Source organism: Bufo gargarizans, chromosome 5 (genome assembly GCF_014858855.1).
Source record: "Bufo gargarizans isolate SCDJY-AF-19 chromosome 5, ASM1485885v1, whole genome shotgun sequence".
NCBI classification, from domain to species: domain Eukaryota; kingdom Metazoa; phylum Chordata; class Amphibia; order Anura; family Bufonidae; genus Bufo; species Bufo gargarizans.
This window is the reverse complement of record NC_058084.1, coordinates 173,803,187-173,827,565: the sequence shown is the minus strand read 5'-3', so window position 1 is coordinate 173,827,565 and position 24,379 is coordinate 173,803,187. Positions and strand designations below refer to the sequence as shown.

Below are 24,379 nucleotides of genomic sequence, written 5' to 3'. Positions count from 1 at the left end.
AAATGGTAAAACACTCGGTAACACTGACATGGAAAAGGATCTAGGAATTTTAATAAACAGCAAACTAAGCTGCAAAAACCAGTGTCAGGCAGCTGCTGCCAAGGCCAACAAGATAATGGGTTGCATCAGAAGGGGCATAGATTCCCGTGATAAGAACATAGTCCTACCACTTTACAAATCGCTAGTCAGACCACACATGGAGTACTGTGTACAGTTCTGGGCTCCTGTAAACAAGGCAGACATAGCAGAGCTGGAGAAGGTCCAGAGGAGGGCATCTAAAGTAATAACTGGAATGGGGCAACTACAGTACCCTGAAAGATTATCAAAATTAGGGTTATTCACTTTAGAAAAAAGACGACTGAGGGGAGATCTAATTAATATGTATAAATATATCAGGGGTCAGTACAGAGATCTATCCCATCAGCTATTTATCCCCAGGACTGTGACTGTGACGAGGGGACATCCTCTGCGTCTGGAGGAAAGAAGGTTTGTACACAAACATAGAAGAGGATTCTTTACGGTAAGAGCAGTGAGACTATGGAACTCTCTGCCAGAGGAGGTGGTGATGGTGAGTACAATAAAGGAATTCAAGAGGGGCCTGGATGTATTTCTGGAGCTTAATAATATTACAGGCTATAGCTACTAGAGAGGGGTCGTTGATCCAGGGAGTTATTCTGATGGCCTGATTGGAGTCGGGAAGGAAGTTTATAGTCCCCTAAAGTGGAGAAAATTGGCTTCTACCTCACAGGTTTTTTTTTTTTTTTTTGCCTTCCTCTGGATCAACTTGCGGGATAACAGGCCGAACTGGATGGACAAATGTCTTTTTTCGGCCTTATGTACTATGTTACTATGTTACTATGTTACTATGTTGACCCACAATTTCTTCCTATTTAACACATGATTCTACCACCAACTCAGGGGGACGGCTTTGGGGAGCCCCTGTGCCCCCACTTATGCCAACCTCTTCCTGGGCTGGTGGGAGGATACGAGTGTGTTTCCGGATCATCCTGTATGGTGGGAAGATAAAATAATGTTCTGGACACGTTACATAGATGACGTGTTCATCATCTGGAAAGGAAGTAAAGAAGAGTTTGAGTCTGTCCAGGTACGTAATAACAACACAATAGGCATGAAATTCACCTATGAGTTTCAACAGGAGGCTATAACTTTTTTGGATGTGAGGATTTATAAATGTGGTGACAGGTTAAAATCAACCATTTTCCGGAAGGATACAGCTACCAACTCTATTCTTCATTGGAATAGTCACCATCCTACACCACAGAAAAGAGGCATACCTAAGGAGCAATACCTCTGGGTTAGGAGGAATTGCTCAGAGAATGAGACATTTTATGGGGAAGCCAAAAAGCTAATGAAAAGGTTTTGCGACAGAGGCTACTCCAAACCTGTCATAACGGATGCCTTTAAACATGCGCAAGGACAAACTCGTGACAACTTACTGGCCCCACGACAGAGGGGCTTATTTCCATGGTCGATGCAGCCAATTCACAGGTAAGGGATATCCTTACAAGATATTGGCCAATCTTGTCCATGAACTCAGATCTTTCTGAAGTCATAACAAATCATCCTAGCATAACATACCGAAAAGGCAGAAGCCTTAGAGACAGGTTGGTCCGTAGCCATTATATACCACCTAAGGCAGCAGGAACATGGTCAGACCATAAACCAATTGGTATGTTCAGATGTGGGTCATGCAAAGCTTGTGAATTTATCTTGACTTCTAAGACCATTTCGAATGGATATATCGCTTTCGATCCCAGTCCCCTCTCGGCTTGAATGAGAGACTTACGTTTGGGTGCTTTCTATAAAACTAGGATTCACAGTTTGATCACCCTTGGGGTCTTGTGTTTGACATGCCTCTCCTTAGTGAACCATATCCCTAGACCGTGTACTAGATGTGGGAAGCATTCAAACATTTGTTATCACATATTGAGGAAGGCATTCTTCCTTTTTTTTTTTCTTAATTTTAGTTTTTGACCAATTGCCATAAATGGAGATATATTTCTTACCCGTTCTCGCCTAGTTGTCACTGACACGCCCTGTATGATTATCCACCGAGGGAACGCCAGAGTTATATTGTTGTATGTGGCTTCAACTATGTCTCCTCTAAAATGGGGGCCACCCCTTAATATTGGAGGGCCCAAGGTATACACCTTTATGGGGTTAATATATCATTACTCTTTTAGTGTTGATGTACAGTATTGTAATCCCTGATTAATTACCCCATATTAAGGAGAACCTAATCAGAAATGTATTAGTGATCACAACCCTTTTCCCCTTTAGTCATAATGATCCTTTTCTTTTATAAGGGGGAAATTGGCTGTTTGGTATACCCAATATCATTGTTTGCCACCCCTGAGCTGGTGGTAAAATCGTGTGTTAAATAGGAAGAAATTGTGGGTCAAAGTGAACTAAATAAATCAAGAACAAAGATGTTATGTTTTCCACACTGTATTCCCCTAGACTTAAAGTAATAAGCAATTGACGTTAGTCCTTTATTATGAGGGATCGAGCTATATAATGACTCTACGTCATTACTAGCCAGGAGACAGTGGGAATCTATGATGATGGACTCTAAGTCCATGGTATCTCTCGTATAAGATTGTAAAGATGTCACAAATGGTTGAAGCACTCTATCGAGATATATACCACAATTTTGAATAAGAGAACCCATCCCTGAAACAATCAGGCGCCCTTTTAAGCGGGACGTCCCCTTATGGACTTTGGGGAGTCCATAAAAGGTTGCTATACAGGGATCTTACGAGGTGGCTGTATTAGCATCTTGTATATGAATTATCTCTGCTTGCATTCCACAGATAGGAAGTAGATGCTGGTCACTTGATGGGTCATATGATCCTGACGTACAGCTGACACGCAGATGACGCGGGCCTTGCGGTCCATAGACAGGAAGTTCTGACGCGTCATATGCGGCATGCACCACGTGACCGGAGCAGGGCGGTGATGTCACCCCCTGAAGAGTGTATCATCTTCTATCCTCAGATGGGGGTGGAACTTCCTCTGATGGCGGGAATTGGGCATCAGACTAGTCAGTTCATTGTGACAGTGGCAGAGTGGACACACAGGATGCGACGTCTTCCATTGTAAGTAATTGACTCCATTGTAAGTAATTGACGTGGTTCATTTTTAGGACCGCAGGTTCCTTACCAACATCATCACAACCCTACAGGAAATCATATTGTGGATAGTGATTACAATATTTGGGAACCGCTACCTGACGGGTATGTGACATTGTGTGGCCTATATGCAGGGGTGATTATTATCCTCTTGCATGTGAACCCCTAGGTCATTGTCTGTTTTTTGTTTACAGGCCATCAAAGTGTTTCTCGTCCGATATTGCAAGGGAGTGCGTATCTTTGGTGTATCTCCTGGGAGGACGTGTTTAAGACGCTTGATTACCACTGCTGCAGTGAATGTCATTGATGAGTGCGAGAGTGGAGATTCAGGGCATGACGTCCTCCACTGATTGCGGATCCCACACTGGCACTGCTGTAATTTATACTAAACCATATTGTGGGTAGTGATTGTAATACATGTTTGCCACTGCCGCAGAGAACATTATTTTTTTATATAAACTTTTTTATGTTATATAATAGTGACACCTCCTGAGGGGAACCCGTATTATAGGGAGAAACGCGTCAAGGTATTACCTTTGTTTACTGGATAGCCCCCCGTCATAGTTGCATCTAGCGGGGACACCATTAAAACAGTAAGGTCATTATTGGGTTAAGTGGGGGCGTGGCTTGCTCATGGCAGAGTAAGACGCATGGCAGAACAGCTCTCCTGCCACGCGAGTGAAAAAGACTGCTCTTTCAGGCGTAATCCTTACCAAACACCCAGAATGGGGAGAAAAACAGCCAAGGGACAGGTGGAGGCCGATCATCAGCCGGATCAGGCAGGCATCCAGAAGTTTTCCGGCTCCCAGTCCGGGTCCGAGGGGACTCAGACTGCTGCTAAGATGGCCGCCGCTCCTCCTCTCTCCAGCATGGAGGTTTCCGCGCGCTATTCCCCTTCGGCCCAGAGCTCATGCAATCCTGCTTCGTGTAATCATGAAAGCGGCTGGGATTTAAGGGCGCACCTTCAGACCCTACCCCGAAGACGGACTTGGAGAACTCCGTTTCCAGACTGGAGCAAACCTATAAGGTAGAGATGGAGGCCCTGAAGGATGAAATGAAACATTTGGCCCATAGGGTGGAGGCCTCTGAGCGCACCCAGGAGACTTTCCAAGGCCACCTAGAGGAACATCATAAGGTGTTGGTGGCTCACTCTAAAAACATCCCCCAGCTATTGTCATATCTGGACGATATTGATAACCGTCATCGCAGGAACAACCTGCGGATCAGGAGGGTCTCAGAGCTGGTCCAACCTAGTTACTTGGAGCGCACCGTTCAAGTGCTGTTTCACTCCCTATTGAAGGGAGACGAGTCCCCCCTTATTGAAATGGACCAGGTTCATTGTGCTTTGGGACCGAAATTTGGGAACCCAAGTAGGCCGCGCGACATAGTATGCCGCGTCCACTTCTACAAAGTAAAGGAGGCTATTTTGAAAGCAGCCCGCCAGGCTGACAAAGTGGAGGTGGATGGATCCCAGGTCCAGATTATGCTGGACCTCTCTAGGAGAACTCTCCAGCTACGCAGGGCAGTTCGCCCCATTCTCACCCTACTAAAGGACAGAGACATCCAATACAGGTGGGGGTTCCCTTTTCAGCTCCATGCTAGGAGGGATGGCAAGTCGGCGATCTTCTGGGACCTGGACGACCTACCCAAGTTCCTTGAGACCTTCTCACTACCATCTGTCTCTCTCCCGGACTGGCCGTCTGTATCATCTCCACCGCAGTTACCTCCCAGGAAGCAATGGTCCGTGATATCTCCCAGAGTAACGAGGCAGAGGAAGTCGCCATGAGGGCTCCGATGCTCACTCACCTTCCCCTTTTTTCTTCCTCCTATGGACCTTCACCTCCGTCCGCAGAAAAGAGGCCAATTCTGGTGTTTAGGTGGAGGACGCTGCAGAGGACCTTTCTGTGTTCATGGTCGCCTCGTTAGGGCGGTTGTTCGGGGGTGAGGGTTAATCACTAGGATGTGTTTTTTTTTTTCTTTTTCTTGTTAGACAGTCTAATCAGATTTCTTGCTGTTCTTCTATAGTGGTGGGAGAGTCGCCGACTTTGTCTGGGCTATCACTTCTCCCTCTCCAGTTAGGGTAGTGGGGCTTGCTCCCGATACTATTGTTTAGCTTTAAGGCCATAAGTTGATGGCCAATTGGTGTTTTGTATTATCTGTTAGATCCCCTGTTCTGTTCTGTTCTGTCCTGGCTTGTTTTGTCTGTCCTGCTCAGCTTTCCTGGTGTTTTCTCCCTTGTGTCCTACTCTCAGAACTCAAGATAGTGCATATGTTCTCTTCTAGTTGTATAAGATGATTCCTATTTAGATATGTTCCTTTAAAGTCAACGGGTTAAATAACCCTGCTAAAAGGAACCAGGTTTTTTATAATCTGCATAAACAAAAGGTTTCCATAGCCTTCTTGCAGGAGACTCATTTTAAGTCAGATAATATCCCCTCCTGTAAGAACAGATACTTTACATACTGGGCGCATAGCAAGTTCCTGGAGTCTAAATCTAGGGGCGTGTCTATCGCTATACACAAATCCATATCATGTGAGGTTTTGCAAGTTTTTCCTGATGAAATGGGGTGCTACGTCTTTCTTAAGGTGTCTATATGTTCTCAGATATTGGTTCTAGCTAACATGTATTTTCCTAACTCAGGTCACTCTCAATTTGCTTCCACAATACTGCCAGCCCTGGATACCTTTGCTGATGGTGCTCCGATCGTCCTGGGGGGAGATATGAATTTTCCACTGGATGCCATGCTAGACTCCTCATCAGGTAGGTCCCCTACCCCGACTGGGGTGGCCCGAGGTTTCCAGAGACACTTACATTCTCTAAGATTAGTTGACATATGGCGCATCTTACACCCCACTGATAAGGACTTCACATTTTATTCTACATCCCATAACATATACCATCGCCTCGACTATATTTTCCTCTCACATTCCCTGCTAGATTCTAATCCCACAGCGGGTATTGAACCTGCCCTATTTTCTGACCATTCCCTAGTCTGGGTGACTCTTGCTATTGGGAATCGCACTCGCTCACAATATTCTTGGAAATTGAATGATAATATTCTTAGGGATCCGGTTTGTTTAGCCAATATCCGTTTGTCTATTACAGACTTTTTGGCGGTACATGAAACGGATATTACCAGTTCCACAATTAAATGGGAGACGTTGAAGTGTGTGGTGTGGGGGCGGTTCCTCCTACACGCTTCTAGGTTGAAAAAGATTAGGGCAGGAAAGATGGGAGAGCTACTTCAAAAATTAGCTGCGCTTGAATGGAGCCACAAGGACTCCCTCTCTGCGGTCGTGTACCAGGAATTATGTGATACTAGAGGGGAACTCAGGAGATTGATTGACCAAAAATATCTGGGTTTCAGAGATAGGTTTCACAGACTTATGTACGGGCAAGGAGATAAGAGTGGTAAAATGTTGGCTAGAGTCCTGACACCTAAGAATAGCTCCTCTTATATTTCATCTCTTAACCGGAGAGAAGGGGGTAAGATACATTCTACTGGAGACATCTTGAGGGAATTCCGTGCCTACTATACCAAACTATATAACCTAAAGCAGGGGTAGGCAACCTCCGGCTCCCAGCTGTTGTGAAACTACAATTCCCAGCATGCTCCATTCATTTCTATGAGAGTTCTTAGAAGAGCAGAGCAAGTATGCATACTGGGAGTTATAGTTTCACAACAGCTGGGAGCCGGAGGTTGCCTACCCCTGACCTAAAGGGAAAGTTTGCAGATCTTCTTCCCGAGGCCCGGCTCCAGAAGATCAGGGATTATGTCTCTGGTCTTGTGGGACCCAAGTTATCCATGGCTGATAGGGAGTCCTTGGAGGCAGCAATCACAACCCAGGAGGTTAGGAGTTCTAGTAAAGGTTTAGTGGTTGGTAAGAGTCCTGGACCGGACGGGTTCACCTCCCGTTTTTATAAGACCTTTCTGGAAGACATATCAGGTCCCTCACCAATATGTGCAACTCCCTGGTGGAGGGTGCTTCCTTCCCACCACAGGCTTTAACAGCGCATATTTGTGTTATCCCCAAGCCTGCAAAGGACCCCCTAGCATGTAGTAGTTATTGCCCGATATCGTTGATCAACATCGATGTTAAGATTTATGCCAAAATACTTGCCGAAAGACTGAAGCCCTATTTGCCTTTGCTGATACATGAGGACCAGATAGGTTTTGTCCCTGGACATGAAGCCAGAGATAACACCATCCGCTCTTTGGCCTTAATTGCCCGAGTGTCCGCAACAAAGTCCCCCCTCTGCCTGCTCTCGGTTGATGCCGAGAAGGCATTCGATCGGGTGGACTGGTCTTTTATGTCGGAGGTCCTTAGGGTGTTTGGTTTTGGTCCCAACCTGTTATGCAGAATTACTGCTTTATATCACAATCCGAGAGCCCAGGTGAGGGTTAATGGATCCTTGTCGGCCCCATTTAAGATCCATAATGGCACAAGGCAGGGCTGCCCCCTCTCTCCCCTACTGTACATATTGGTGATGGAGTTCCTGGCTAGAGCTCTTAGAGCTAACGATTCCATTAAGAGCCTCCAAGTAGGAGACATGATATCCAAGATCGCCGTATACGCGGACAACCTTTTAATCTTCTGCTCAGACCTGAGGGTTAGTCTTCCCAACGTTTTGAAAGAGTTTGCTCTCTTTGGAGACCTTAGTAATTTTAAGGTCAACTTACATAAGTCTGTGATACTAAACATCAACCTTCCTGAATCCCTGGTACGGGACCTAAAGACCTTCCAAAAAAATATTTCCATTTAGATAATCCTCCAGCCACCTCACTTACCTAGGTACGTCTATCCCCTCACGCTTGACAGATGTTTTTTCACTCAATTTTACCCCCCTGTTGGAGGAGGTTGGAAGGGATCTGAAAGCTTGGAAGCAACTACCGTTGTCATGGTTTGGGAGAATCCATGCGATCAAAATAAATATCCTCCCTCGGATTCTATATTTGTATCGCACCATACCGATACCCTTACCTTGTGGTTTCTTTAAGGCCTTCAGATTTCTGTTCCTAAGATTTATTTGGGTGGGTTCCTCCCCTAGATTAGGTATGTGCTTTATAGCTAGTCATAAGTTAAAAGGGGGGATGGGGGTCCCTGATCTCTCCAAATACCACAAAGCTGCAATCTTCTGTAGCTGTACATCTTACATTGGTTTCATAGTGGTTCTTCTAAGAGGTGGGTTCAGTTTGAGTGGATGGAAATGGGACTTCCAACCCAAAATATGCTTTGGCAGACCAGAGCCCTTAGGCCTTCGAAGCTCCCCTTCATAACGGCAGGCGTTCTGAAAGTCTGGGATAAACACGCGGTGGCTCTAGGGCTTACCACTTTTCCGGGGCTGCAGATTCTCATATTTAACAATCCAGGATTCCCCATGGGGGAGGGCACTCAGAGGGTGTTAGGGCTTTAAAAAGAGGATAACCCACAAGTTAGACAGTTAGTAGCCGGCGGGGCTGTTAGACATTTAGATTCGCTTGTTGACCCAGCCTATGGGGGGGTGTGGGGGGGGGGGGGGGGGCGTAGTTACAATATTACAGCATAAAGAAGTTGCTACATTCACTAGGCCCCTTAGAAAACCTATCTAGGAATCTTACCGCCTTTGAGTCTCTTTGCATCCAGAATACACCACCCACACACTTAGGGTCTCTGGTTTATGGGCTACTCCAGGAGTGGGGGGGGGACCCCTCTCATCCCGGCCATATGTGGAGGCTTGGGAGAGAGAGTTAGGTAAAACCTTCTCTTCCGACCAGTGGGAGAAGGCGCTCACACTGTCTCACAAATCGTCTGTCAGTTGTAGCTTGCAAGAAAATAACTTTAAGATTCTTTCTAGATGGTACAGAACCCCTGTTCTGTTGCATACTTTCTTCCCCACATGCCCAGATATCTGTTGGCGTTGTGAGAGAGAGAAAGGCACTATGGCACGCGTTTGGTGGCAGTGTGATCGCATATCCCCATTTTGGAAGAAAATCAATGAGCTGTATGGTCTAGTCAGCGGTAATACCACAAGGAGGACACCGGAGGGTGCATTATTGTCTATGTTCCCTGGCTCCATCTCCTCCCTTAGGCCTATTGCACACGACCGTATGGCTTTTTCAGTGTTTTGCGGTCCGTTTTTCATAGATCCGTTGTTCCGTTTTTTGTTTCCGTTCCGTTTTTCCGTATGGCATATACAGTATACAGTAATTACATAGATAAAATTGGGCTGGGCATAACATTTTCAATAGATGTTTCAGGAAAAAACGGAACGGAAACGGAAGACATACGGATGCATTTCCGTATGTGTTCCGTTTTTTTTGCGGATCCATTGACTTGAATGGAGCCACGGACTGTGATTTGCGGGCAATAATAGCACATGTTCTATGTTAAAACGGAACGGAAACGGAATGCATACGGAGTACATTCCGTTTTTTTTGCGGAACCATTGAAATGAATGGTTCCGTATACGGAATGTATACGGAACGCAAAAAACGGCCAGTAAACGGGAAAAAAAAACGGCCGTGTCCAATAGGCCTTAAGGGGGGTCTCCTGAGATTTTTTGTACAGGCCGCTCGCCTAGTTATCCCTCGGCATTGGAAATCTACAGAGACACCGAGCTTCGAGGAGTGGCTTAACACATTTGAAAAGATACATAGAAGGGAGGAGCTTATTGCTGAGGATGGGGGTCAGGAAGCGAAATATCTTAAGATTTGGTCTCCTTGGTTGCTTTATAAAGGTTCCCAGTCTTATCTTACGTGGTTGAGCAACATCTTTAGTAATGCTTAATACAACATATTCTGCTGGGTTTAGGCACTTCCCTTCTCTTCCCCTCTGTCTCTCTCTGTTCGTGTATATGTTCCCAGATGTTCTTGCTCTCTTCTAGAGTAGGTATATATCTATTTGCAAACTGTGTCACTTTATTGTTGGACCACCTATATTTGCTATGTACACAACCACTTTCAATAATCTTGTACTGTAAATTTCAGAATTGGTATATTGCTATGTATTGTGGTTGTAGACCTTTGCATTCACAACCTACTCTTGTCCTTAATAAAAGATTGAACAACATTATTGGGTTAAGTTAGTGCTATTTGTGTTATGGGGATAACCAGAGAACATATAACCTAGGTAGGGGGACAGGGAGTCCCTACCACACAGGGTCATCCCTGGGCAGAGGGTTAGACAGGGTCAGTGTAGGGTTGGATAGTTCCCCCCTCCCCTCCTCCTGCCTATGCCTGGTAGATCCCATGATATCTGTTTGTATGTCTGGTCTTTAGGATTATCACATTATTGGCCAATGTGTATATTGATTATCGGGATTTCATCCGATTTTAAATAGATCAATTAAACTTTATGATTTTAAGAGTTTGCTCATTCCGCTGGACTATATGTTCTTCCTAATGCCCGAATAAAAAACTCTCTCCAATATACTTAATTTTCTATTTTTCCTACCTAACGCACACCATTCACTGGTGCGCTTTAAACTGTTCTCTGTACACCGCTGACAGCTCAGTGGTGTACAGAGTACATTTTAGCAATGAGCAACAGCACCGCTGTGAGTACAGGCAGGAGCACATATTGCTACTCCTGCCCATGCTCCCCGGAGAATTACTAAGGCTGAGTTCACACGGGCGTGACGTTTTGGCTCAGGATGCGTTAAGGGAGCGTTCACTTAAAACCATGCCATTTTGGAGCTAAAACAAGTCAGTTTTCACAGCGATTGCGTTCAGTGTTTGAGGTTTTTCCGCGCGGATAGCATCCGGATGACATGCGTTTTTAACGCACGTGAAAAAACCTGCAAACATCCGGTTGAGTCACATGTTCACTTGAAACACACGCAACATGCTCTTCAGTTTGTGGCTCTATATAAAGTGTGTGGATTGTATTTTCAGGTGTTCATTTTTTGTAAGCGGGATGTCGTCTTTGCCCGCATCAACTCTTGATCTTGTGCTTTTGCACTGGCTGGTGTTTCGGAGAGCGGAGAGGAATGCTTTAGGAGGAACCACGGAGAAAGAGGATGTGGGTTCACCCAATAATTGCACAGAGGGCTTTCAAAGGGCAGTTTCAAACTATGTATGCTGACCTGCGTGAGCACCCTGCCAAATTTGTCCGTTATTGCCAAATGTCCATCCCTACATTTGATCTGCTTTTGGGGGAGTTGAGGCCTGGCCTAACGTTATGAACACCAACATGCGGCGTTGTGTTTCAGCTGAGGAACGGCTAATTATAACTCTGAGGTATGTAAATTTTGGAGCAGTCAGGAAAAAAACAATCTATTTTATGTCCGATATATAGCTGATTTAGAGCTGCATAATATCATGAAAAATGTGATGGTGATAGTGTTTATAAAGTTTATCTTTTTTTTTTTTTATGTTTTCACAGATTTTTGGCAACAGGAAACTCATTTGCCTCGTTACATTTTGAATTCCGCATGGGGAACTCCACAATAGCAGGAATAGTGAGGGCTACCTGTGCCACCATGTGGTTGCGACTGTGAGCTGCTATGCTGCCACAACCAACAAGGCAGCAGTGGCTTCAGATTGCACAGGGCTTCCAGGAGAGGGCACAATTCCCTAATTGTATAGGTGCCCTTGACGGGAAGGTCCCGATTCTATAATTATAAACAGTTTTTCTCTGTAGTTTTGTTGGCCTTGGCTGACACAAACTACAGGTTTATAATTGTAGATATCGGGGCCTATGGAAGTTCGGCAGATGCTCGCATCTTCCGGGCTTCCAGAATGGGTCGGTGGCTTCAGTCCAACCAACTGGACCTTCCCCAGCCAGCTACTCTTCCTGGCTCTTCTGGCCCACCAGCGCCATATGTTATAGTTGCTGATGAGGGTTTTGCTCTATCGCCAAACCTGATGCATCCTTTCACTAGGTGAGGATTGAATGAGGAAAGGCGCACATTTAACTATCGTTTAAGCAGGGCCAGAAGGTATGTTGAGTGTGCCTTTGGGATTTTAGCCAGCAAATGGCGTATTTTTCATTCTGCTATTCAGCTTGCTCCTGAGAATGTAAACAATGTTATTAAAGCGTGTGTAGTGCTCCATAATTTCACTCGCATGCATGAGGCTAGTCCAGATGACGATGCAGAGGTGTTGACTTCAGCAGCCCATGGAGACCCTTCTCTACTTGGAAGAGCTGGTTCAGCAGGACTGAGTGAGAGAATTATTTTCGGACTATTTCATGTCTCCTGCTGGTTCATTTACATTTAATCAACAGCCCTTTTCATCTGATCCTAGAGGTGACGATATGGCCCTCGTAGACTCATCAAGTCTGTAAGGATTTGAGCAATGGTTAGTTCTCCAGAATGTTTGGAACAAACTCCCTGCAGAGATCCTAAATAAACGGTGCAGGTGTAACTAGAAGAATTGATGTTTTGATTTTATTTAGATTTCTCTTTTCTTAATTTACGATGCATTTAGTTTGAGCGTGTGTGTGTCTAAAGAACAGATACAACTACTGCACAATTACAAAAATGAACTTTATTTAACTTGAAATGGCTCCATGGCAAAAATATAAAATTGGGCAGTGGAATCAGCCTATATATTATTTTTCAGTAGCTTCATAATGCCACAGTACCCAACATCATAGCTGCAAAACTACTGAAAGTGAACTCAGTGCCTACACACGTGGAAGGCAGCCATTTTGTGTGCAGAAAAGATAGTCATGAGAAAGCAACTTATCAATTCTATAGGGTCTAGAGGAATATCTAAAACACTTCATGGGTTACCTGCATGAGGCACTTGTTCCAGCTGAATTCATAGGATACATCCTCATGTATACTGGTCCACCAAACAAAATGATTGTAACTAATGTGTGCAGGCATCAAGTGCACTTTAAGGCTGTAGCTACACAAATGACGTTGGATGTAGACAATTCATACATGTTTCTATGGGCAAGACCTATGGGCTGGTCATAGTAAACTAAAACCAGTCATGGAGTTTAACCCACAGAAATATCCAACAAAACCATGGTGGTTTTCCAATCACCTGTGTAGACCCAGCCTAAAGCATTAGTGGTCAGAAACCTTAGAGTACAACAAAGAAACAAATCACAGTAAGTAAATGAAGAGGTTCTCAGTGCCCCCATATCTCATGTAATGCTTGCTGGATATTCTAGGTGATGAATAGTGAAATTACCATTTATATACAGCTGAGAACTGGAAGGTTATTTTAACTCTTGAATGTATTCAGCGTTTCTTGGCTTATTAACATGTGATGAAAAATTCACAGCCATACTCCATGTCTTGAAAGACTTTCTCGATTTCCCCAAGTTGCTGAGTGTGGTACACAATGATCACCGTCATATAATATATACCATGAGGGATATAGCCCTCCAAAAACTGTGCAGACTAAATAGTTTGGGGGGGAAAAATAAAAAATAAAAATGAAGCACGGTCAGCATGTTGGAGAACAATCTGCAGGGAAGGGGGAGTCACTCCTGATGGTTAGAATGCTGACACATGGAACTGAGACATTTAAAGCTCTTCATAATAACTCTTTAATGGGAAGTCTTTTTACTGTAATTAGTCATAAAAACTTAAAAGTGACAATTATAGAACTGTAGCTGAGTTACAGTGAATTTCTAGAGGTTAGATAAAAAAAGCCTTATGTGCTAGGAGAAAATATCATAATGCCAATGGAAAAAGCCAAAGGCCAAGACCAGAGCATGATGTATTATGCATCCATATTACTCACTCTCCGACGGTGGGATTAACGGATCCAAACTCACGGCTTTGTAGGTCCATATAATGTTGTGAATTTGGGTCAGTAAAACCCAGTCAGGACATAACACATTCGAGTAATAGGGACATACAATATCCCCTAGCAGTCTTAGTAACTTCTATATAATGTTAGCGCCACGCGTTGACTTTTTGCTCTAGCTGCTTTATCCTGCAAGTAGGAAACACGAATGTGATGAACAACCTCAGATCATCTACTTAACTGCCCCAAGTAAAGCCTGCAAGGTCATATGGAACAAACTCTTCACCAAGTCTGAAGTGCTTAGCCGAAGCCTAAACCAGGCTCGTTATTATTTGCCTTTTGTCAGATAACTATGCCTGAAGGTTTTACCTTGTATTTTTCTCCAGGAATTACATTCAAAGTGCTGCATGTTAGAGTGCTCATGTATCCCTATGGTTGTTCTTTATATTGCACCCACAGTATACTAATAAAAGTTTGTGTACAGACGCTAGCCATCACTTCTAGGTCTCTGGTTTTCTGTTTAAATCGTCGTTACTATAGAAGTCTATTCAATCAAAGACATACCTGCATGGACCACCCTTCTTCCTAGAGCGTAGCAATGTCCCATATAAACCTAGAATTCTGCATTTTAACTGAAATCACATTAGGAAATATACAGTCAAGACATAAATTTACTTGCTCTAGAAGAGGTATATAATAAAAATACGATATGTCCTATAAAATAGAGGACCATGATAATGGGGTTTCTTGCAAGGTGCTCTCAGCTAATAAACCACATATAGTATTATTGAAGGCCTTATAACTGTGATGCTAGCAAAATGCTTGTTAATAACAGCTCCAAAAGATACCAGTTTAATTAAATAAGTCATCTTAAGCTGATTCTATGGCTCAGAACCTAAGCGTCCAATGAGTCGCTGCATTTTTATATTAAATTACCTAAAACTTTCTCCAGACTGATTACACAGCGACTTTGGCTGTGCGACGTGTGTTGTGGCCAAAGATCTCAGTGTAGCTGCATTGCAACTAATAAAAGAGAATAAGTTCATGTTGCTACCAGCAAATTACAGCAACACAATAGCTGCAAGAAACTTCAACCTGCAGGATTTCTTGAGGCTGCACTGTTGCAGCCTCAAGAAACACCGGCCCATTCACTTTAATTTTTTGTAAAACAGGTGGTGCCACACTGCCATCTTTGGCTGTGGGACGTGTTTTAGCTGAAGTCACTATATAGCCCTAGCCTTAGGTCTGAGATTGTGTAAGATCACTATATTCATATGTCAGTTGATACTACTACATGTGAAAACTTCATGTTTAGTCTTCAGGACTTTTTGCCAGGTCTACTATAAGGCATATTCAGATCTACTGTGCATATGAGGCTATGACAGGGGCTGAATGGCCTAGTTAACTGTAAAGCATCTAGCAGAAGATCACTGTAAAACAGTTGCGACCCCAGTTTGCTACAGAGTGCTGCTGATCTTTCTGCGAGCAGAGAATGATTAATAGGACATCAGAACAACCACTCACCCCAGCCATTACTGTAAAGTGTTCACAGACTATTGCTGCTTCGCGCAAAATGTGTACATTCAGAAACACTGGACAAATAAGAATATTGCAGAGATTTTTTTTCTTTTTCCCTTTTTTGTGTCAGTGAAGTTGAATGTCTGTCCAGAGCAGCGTCCAAATCATGCTTCCGGTATGTTGTAATGTCCTTGTAATGATAAGCACAGCCGGTCAGCTGAGCTGCGTGGGACATGCTAACAGGTAATGGTTCTCATCGATAAAACACAAAAAAAAAAAAAAAAGAGGGTGCAATAGGGCCTTCATTATAAAATGCAACATCTTTCCCTTATCCTTTTGGCTAAGCTTTTTCTTTTCTTCTTCCCATTTTTCTCTTTACTGTCTTCCATCTTTCGGGCACGAATTTCTCGCATCAAATCAAAGAACACCTGCAATGATATAAATCACATTTAGAAACCCATGGAGATGAACATGGAAAAAACAAAAACAAAACCAAAAAACAGGAGGGATTTATAATACTACGGGGGTCATTTACTAATCTGAAATATGCCTAAATTAGATGCATTGTAGGTGCAGATGGAGGCCCAATGGGTAGTTGCACTGCTATCTGCGACTTCGCCTCGCTCATGCCAGGTCTAAAATTGTGGCCGTGGCGTGGGTGGGGAAGGGAACGGGCCATCAGGCCAGTCTTATTCACCATTTTCTATGCCTGTTTAAGGCGTAGAAAATGGTCTAAAAAGGTAGGACAGCTCAGAAGTGGTCTTACATTTAGAACTGCAAAAAAAATTTAAATAATTGTGTATTGTGAAAATGTCTTCTATGACCTTATGGGGGGATACAATGTGGTCAAGTAACACAGGGAGAAATAGCCCTTTAAATAGGTATAGGTGTGTGTATATATATATATATATATATATATATATATTCTTATTCAAAGAGTTTTCTTTATTTTCACTACTATGAAAATTGTAGATTCACATAACAATTGTAGATTATATACATAACAAAAAAGTGTGAAACAACTGAAAATGGCATATTCTAGGTTCTTCAAAGTAGCCACCTTTTTGCTTTGATTACTGCTTTGCACACTCTTGGCATTCTCTTGATGAGCTTCAAGAGGTAGTCACCTGAAATGGTCTTCCAATAGTCTTGAAGGAGTTCCCAGAGATGCTTAGCACTTGTTGGCCCTTTTGCCTTCACTCTGCGGTCCAGCTCACCCCAAACCATCTCGATTGGGTTCCGGTCCGGTGACTGTGGAGGCCAGGTCATCTGACACCGCACCCCATCACTATCCTTCATGGTCAAAAAAGCCCTTACACAGCCTGGAGGTGTGTTTGGGGTCATTGTCCTGTTGAAATAAATGATGGTCCAACTAAACGCAAACCGGATGGAATAGCATGCCACTGTAAGATGCTGTGGTAGCCATGCTGGTTCAGTATGCCTTCAATTTTGAATAAATCCCCAACAGTGTCACCAGCAAAGCACCCCCACACCATCACACCTCCTCCTTCATGCTGGGAACCAGGCATGTAGAGTCCATCCGTTCACCTTTTCTGCGTCGCACAAAGACACGGTGGTTGGAACCAAAGATCTCAAATTTGGACTCATCAGACCAAAGCACAGATTTCCACTGGTCTAATGGTCCATTCCTTGTGTTCTTTAGCCCAAACAAGTCTCTTCTGCTTGTTGCCTGTCCTTAGCAGTGGTTTCCTAGCAGATATTCTACCATGAAGGCCTGATTCACACAGTCTCCTCTTAACAGTTGTTCTAGAGATGTGTCTGCTGCTAGAACTCTGGGTGGCATTGACCTGGTCTCTAATCTGAGCTGCTGTTAACCTGCGATTTCTGAGGCTGGTGACTCGGATGAACTTATCCTCCGCAGCAGAGGTGACTCTTGGTCTTCCTTTCCTGGGGCGGTCCGCATGTGAGCCAGTTTCTTTGTAGAGCTTGATGGTTTTTGTGACACTTTCAAAGTTTTCCCAATTTTTCGGACTGACTGACCTTCATTTCTTAAAGTAATGATGGCCACTCGTTTTTCTTTACTTAGCTGCTTTTTTCTTGCCATAATACAAATTCTAACAGTCTATTCAGTAGGAGTATCAGCTGTGTATCCACCTGACTTCTCCACAACGCAACTGATGGTCCCAACCCCATTTATAAGGCAAGAAATCCCACTTATTAAACCTGACAGGGCACACCTGTGAAATGAAAACCATTTCAGGTGTCTACCTCTTGAAGCTCAGAGAGAATGCCAAGATTGTGCAAAGCAGTAATCAAAGCAAAAGGTGGCTACTTTGAAGAACCTAGAATATGACATATTTTCAGTTGTTTCACACTTTTTTGTTATGTATATAATTCCACATGTGTTAATTCATAGTTTTGATGCCTTCAGTGTGAATCTACAATTTTCATAGTCATGAAAATAAAGAAAACTCTTTGAATGAGAAGGTGTGTCCAAACTTTTGGTCTGTACTAATATATATATCTATATATATATATATATATATATATATATATATATATATATATCTCTCTATCTATATCTATATCTATATCTATATATATATATATATATATATATATATATATATATATCTATATCTATATCTATCTATATATATATCAATCTCAAGGGTCAGTCATTGACGGAAGGTCGGAAGGTGTTTACCGAGGTTCCTTGCCGGTAGTTTCACGTGTCAGCGGCTTGCTGTTTAGTATGGCTGCAAAGCCGATCCGGGATGGCTCTTACTGGGAGTAGCCAAAGTGCTGGGTGGGTGGCTGCTCCCCACACTCCAGGCCGGGTCTTGGATTGGGATATAAAAGCACAGGCAGCACTGTCAGGTGGTGTGGATTATCCTCCATCTGACAGGGAAGCTGTGGAGTCTGTGTTTGGAGATCTAAGGATGTGTGCCGTGCTAAAGGGCTCAGAGCCGCATTGCTGGGAAGCAGGCCCCTAAAGCCTGTTGTGGACTGCTGCTGACAAAACCACTGACATGGTGAATGTTTTTTGTTCTGTGGACTTGCCATGGTGTGAATGAACACTGCACTGTTTAAGTTAAAGACTTTGGTTTTGACTCTGTACTGCGTCCGCTAATCTGCCTACCAGAGTGAAAATTATATATATTAGGGATCGACCGATATTGATTTTTTAGGGCAGATACCGATAATTTGTGAACTTTCAGGCTGATAGCCGATAATTTATACCGATATTCTGGGAATTTTCATTTTTGAAAAAAAAATAAAAAATTCCCACAAATCTGCTCAAAATTAATGTTTATTGTTAATGTGTATTTTTTTGTGTAAATCTTTCTTTTTCATTTATACTTAATATTTTGGTGTTTTATTTTTATAACTTTTTTTTTTACTAACTTTTAGCCCCCTTAGGGACTAGAACCCTTGTCCTATTTACCCTGATAGAGATCTATCAGGGTGAATAGGACCTCACACTGTCCCTGCTGCTCTGTGCTTTGTGCACTAGCGTCCTGGCTGCCATGGTAACCGATCGGAGCCCCAGCATTACACTACTGGGGCTCCGATCGGAGGAGCAGGGAAGAGGGGATCCTGTGGAGGGGCGCACTTCGCCACCAATGTTTTTAATACTGGGGTGGGGGGGCGCACTGCGCCACCAATGCTTAATACTGTGGGGGCTTGGGGGGGCGCACTGCGCCACCAATGCTTAATACTGTGGGGGCTTGGTGGGGCGCACTGCGCCACCAATGAAGATTAATCTCATATTTATTCATATACAGGAGGCGGGAGCTGGCTGCAGAATCACATAGCCGGCTCCCGACCTCTATGAGCTGTAGCTGCGATCCGCGGCACCTGAGGGGTTAACTACCGCAGATCGCAGCTACAGCTCATAGAGGTCGGAAGCCGGCTATGTGATTCTGCAGCTACCGCCTCCTGTGTATGAATAAATGAGAGATTAATCTTCATTGGTGGAGCAGTGGCCATAGCTCCTCCCCTCCTCTTGTCCCCTGTCCTTTCATTGGCGGCAGCAGCAGCAGCACAGGGGGAGGAGACACTGCTTCCTTCTCCCCTGTGCTGCTGAGGGAACACGGAGAGCGCTGTCAGCAGCGAGATCTGTGTTCCCCATACGCTATCGGAATATCGGCAAAATAAATGCAGATACCGATAGCGTTCAAAATCCTGAATATCGGCCGATAATAATAATAATAATAATAATATTATATATATATATATATATATATATATATATATATATATATATATATATATATATTACACTCACATACACACATATGTGAAACTTAAAAGTTAGAATATTGTGCAAAAGTCCATTTATTTCAGTAATGCAAATTAAAAGGAATTGCCTCAATGCAGCTTAAAAACGAGATTTTTGTATTACTTACCAGTAAAATCTCTTTCTCGCTCTTTCCTTGGGGGACACAGAAGACCTTGGGTATAGCTCATCTCCATAGGAGGCGTGACACTAAGTGAAAACTGTTAAGCCCCTCCTCCACAGCTATACCCTCAGCCTGGAGAGAGAGACTGCCAGTTGCGTGTCCAAGCAGTGAGAAAAGGCAAAGTCCAAAAGTGGAACCAACAAGCCAACTACCCAACGGGTAAAACAAACTCTGAAACCGTGCAAAGAAAAAACAAGAATGGGTGGGTGCTGTGTCCCCCAAGGAAAGAGCGAGAAAGAGATTTTACTGGTAAGTAATACAAAAATCTCGTTTTCTCGCCCAGTTTCCTTGGGGGACACAGAAGACCTTGGGACGTTCAATAGCAGTCCAAGAGGGGAGGGACCACAGCACCAAGGCGAAGCACCCGAAGGCATCAAGAAAACACCGCCTGCAGACCAGGCGGCCCAAGGCAGCATACGCCGAAGCCCGAGTATGCCCCCAGTAGAACTCGGTAAGGTGTGCAAGGAAGAAGTGACCGCCCTGCACAAATGAATGGCCGAAACCTAACACCCCCGCCCCAGGAGGCACCGACTGCTCTGATGAAATGAACGGTGACACCGAAAGCAGAACCCTGCCATTGGTGCGATAACCACAGCAAAAAGCCACACTGAGAAAGCGGAGGAGGCCACCCTGGAGGCCATCAACCTTTGCACTGACCTCCTGGAAACACAAGAGACCGAACGCCGACCGGAGTCGGAGATCTCCAAGTAAACAACCGCAAGGTCCAACAACCTCCCAACGGCAAAGCGTCCGTACCCGGGGATGGGTGGAAAAGGACGAAAGCCTCGTTGATAAGAAGGCAGATAACACCTTCAGAAGGAAGGAAGGAAGAAAGGAACAGGACGGAGAACAGCCCTGTCCTGGAAAAGGACAGAAGGCACAGAACACGAAGGGCCATCAATCAGGCACCCGTCAGACATGATGGCAACAGAAACACAACCGTACAAGACAGAAGGAGTAGGAAGAACTCCTGCAACGGCTCCAAGGGAAAGACCGGAGCGCAGAGAGCTCAGTATGTAGTTCCCAGGGCGGAACCAGGAAACGATAAAGAGGAACCACAGAGCCACTCTGTGGCAGAAGGACATGACAAGGCCCAAGAGGGCCAGGAAACGCTGGAAGGGGAAGGACAGCGCAGACACTTGACACTTCAAGTAACAGAAGTCCCAGGGTCAGGCCGGACTAGCGAAAGACAGAACCAAGGGCGAGAAGGCAGAGTGGGGGAATGCCCCGCTTCCCACAAAACCCCAGGTAAGAACCCTAAGCCCGACAACCAAACCTGTACTAAACAGTCGGGAGCGAACACTAGCGTGCTCGCAGGAATCACCCAGTAAGCGGAAGAAAACCCAATGGGATCAGGCGCAGACCAGTAACACGGCCGAAGGATCGGAAACCACGGTCCTGTCGGCCCCCGAACAACATAGCCCCGTATCCGACCGGAGTGGGGGAGCAGAAGGACAGACGGAAGAAACCCGAAGGGTCTGCCCAGCATCCGACAGATGCCCAAACCAGACAGGCCAAGTCCAAGTCGATGTAGCCACCAAAGAAAGGAGTTCCACAGCCCTGTGTGGGAGATCCAAGGACAATCCTGACCGAAGGGCAGTCCTCCCAAGGCACTGAGAAAGTAAGTCCCACAGGACCATACACCCAGAACGGAAAGGCAACCTGCACCCAGTGGGAGGACAAAACGCGGTAGGCCCGGCAAACCGCTAGCACCGCCAGCGAGAACGAGGGAGATGGTACGAGACCGCAAGTAACACCGGAACCATCCAAGCGAACAACCATGCTCACCCCAGAGGAGGGGGGGGGGGCAACGACGGAACAGCCACTGAGGCCTGGCCGGGGCAGCAGCCACATTGGAACGACAAACCCAGAGCATAAGCCAAAAAAACCGAGCCGGCGAGGAAAGGAAGAGCCGAATCCCCTCTACTCTGTGAGACTACCTGCACACCGTCGCAGCAGGCGAATACCCTGAAGAAACCAAGGTGGAGGTCCCCAGGACCTGGACAATCAAGCACCCAAGAAGAGTTGGGCGACCTACCCGAGAGGAGCAGTCTGAACCTGGCAGCAACAGACTGGAGCGCAAAGGGCGCCAATAGGAAGGACCCACACCACACTGCATCCGAGAAGAGGAAATGGTAGTAGGCGAGGGAACCGTAGTCCCGCCAGAGCCAACGTAGAGGTCGAGCGGCACTGTAGACAACACTCTCGACCCCGACCGGTTGCGTAGGGAAACAATGCCACTAAATGACGAATGGGTACGCATCAAGGAACCCCGAACACTCCCCAGGTGGAAAGGCCAACGAACATGGTGGGTGCCGACAACAACGGGACCCCACCGGAGAATGGGTACCACTCAGCTCAGTGCAGTAGCGAGCCAGCAGAGCCCGTCTACGTACATACAAGATATACAGCTGTGAATACATTGAGCATCCATTGTCGCGTGTCGGACAACAACACCTTAGGCTCACAAGTGGACAGAACGATCTACTCAGAGAAAGTGCAAGCTTGCGACAAGCAAACACACCCCAGAGAGAAAAAAAAAAAAAAAAAAAAAAATCAAAAAATTAAACAAAGGAGAAAACAGCCCTGCAGTAGCAGGGAGTGTCTTGCCTCCTTGGACACTAAGCAAAAACTGGCAGTCTCTCTCTCCAGGCTGAGGGTATAGCTGTGGAGGAGGGGCTTAACAGTTTTCACTTAGTGTCACGCCTCCTATGGAGATGAGCTATACCCAAGGTCTTCTGTGTCCCCCAAGGAAACTGGGCGAGAAATGTGAATTTTGTGAAAAGATTCAATATTCTAGGCTCAAAGTGTCAAACTAATTAATCCATACCCCCTGAGCAAAGGGTACCTCAAAATTGTGACTTTGGGGTTTCATAAACTGTAAGCCATAATCATCCAAATTATAACAAATAAAGGCTTTAAATATCTCGCTGTGCATGTAATGAGTCTATCTCATATGTTAGTTTCACCTTTTAAGTTGTATTACTGAAATAAATTAACTTTGCACGATATTATAATTTTTCGAGTTTCACCTGTGTGTGTGAGATAGAGATAGATAGAGAGAGATAGAGAGAGATATATATATATATATATATATATATATATCTCTCTCTATCTATCTATCTCTATTTATTTTACACACTGTTCAATAAACACGCTTCAATACTGATGTTTTAACCTACTGATTAAAGGGGTTCTTTCTGCACTTTGTTTTAACTGATGATCTATCCTCTGGATAGATCATCTGCATCTGATCGGTGGGGGTCAACTATAGCGCCGCGGCCTTCTCACTGTTTACCGCTGGCCCAGTGACATTGCGACTAGTATCAACTAGCGTGGGCGTGGCTAAGCTCCATTCAAGTGAATAGAGCTTAGCCCCGTCCACGCTAGTTGATACTAGTCGCGACATCACTGGGCCAGCAGTAGACAGTGAGAAGGCCGCGGCGCTGCTATAGCGCCGATGTCTCCTCAAACAGCTGATCGTCTGTTTGTGCCCAGTGTGTCGGACCCCCGCCGATCAGATGCTGATGATCTATCTAGAGGATAGATCATCAGTTAAAACAAACTGCAGAACCCCTTTAAGTATGTTTATCTGCTAGTGATTATGTAATGAGACAGTATTGTGCTTTATTTTCAAAGCATACCAGTAAAAGTTATGTTTTAGGTTTCTCCTATTACCGCCTAACCCCCTTTTTTTCCTTTATATTGAGCATACATTACATGCATGTTCATTCCCAGGTAGCGGCTATACACTTCTCAGTGAAGACCGAGCCACAACTGTATGTCTCTGCTCCTGAAAAAAACACTAGTATTTACACTGTGCAACTCGATTAGTATTTCCTGCATGGCAGGTTGAAATCACAGGTTGAGCTCCATAGTATAAAGAAAGCTGCCTGTCCAGATAAGGCCACAGATGTGTACATTAGGAGATTACAATTCTGAGGGTTGACAGTTTTATACTCTAGCATCCAGGGAGACAAAATGAAATAAAATAAGAAACCTTAATGGACCAGGTTCCATATTGCAAAGAAGAAACAAAGGCGAATTTGTACCTTGTCCACATTAGCCCGAGTCTTCGCTGAGGTTTCGACATAGTTAACATTCCACTGATCAGCTCTGCTCTTTGCCTCTTCTACAGAAACCTGCCTCTTATCTTCCAGATCAGATTTGTTTCCGACAAGGAGAAAGGGAACATTCTCATCTTCTTTCACACGTAGTATCTGTTCCCTGGATAAGCACACACTCATATTTACAAACTATTTTATTTTATTGTACTTCCATTTGGCATGTGAAACCTTAATTCAAAACGACAATAATAGAACGTATACACCCAAATATCCTCAATTTTACATATATTAAATGTCAGATATTTCATGTACAGCTATCAATCCTAGATATATGCCACAAATTTTTTTAATTAAATATCATTACTGAATATTGTAGAAACTATTTCTAGAAATACCTTCAGCACAGAGTAGTTTATATTACATTTTCTTCACTGAAATTATCCTAGATTACACAAATTCATAAAATTCTAACAATGCAATGATGGGCTGCCTTTTTATCCAAACTAGCTCTCTGCACTAATGCG

At 44.4% G+C, this 24,379-nt stretch overlaps 1 protein-coding gene across 1 annotated transcript in view; it reads right to left on the bottom strand.

Moving 5' to 3' along the window:
* Positions 1-12,607: 12,607 nt before the first annotated feature.
* The window catches only part of RALA (RAS like proto-oncogene A), a 74,705-nt gene continuing 62,933 nt past the window's right edge, over positions 12,608-24,379 (bottom strand). The window contains exons 4-5 of the mRNA XM_044293136.1: positions 23,841-24,015; positions 12,608-15,789 (exon numbers count right to left, since the gene is read on the bottom strand). Of these exons, the coding sequence (XP_044149071.1) occupies positions 15,667-15,789; positions 23,841-24,015 (298 nt within the window). The 3' untranslated portion in view covers positions 12,608-15,666. The remainder of the gene's footprint in view (positions 15,790-23,840; positions 24,016-24,379) is intronic.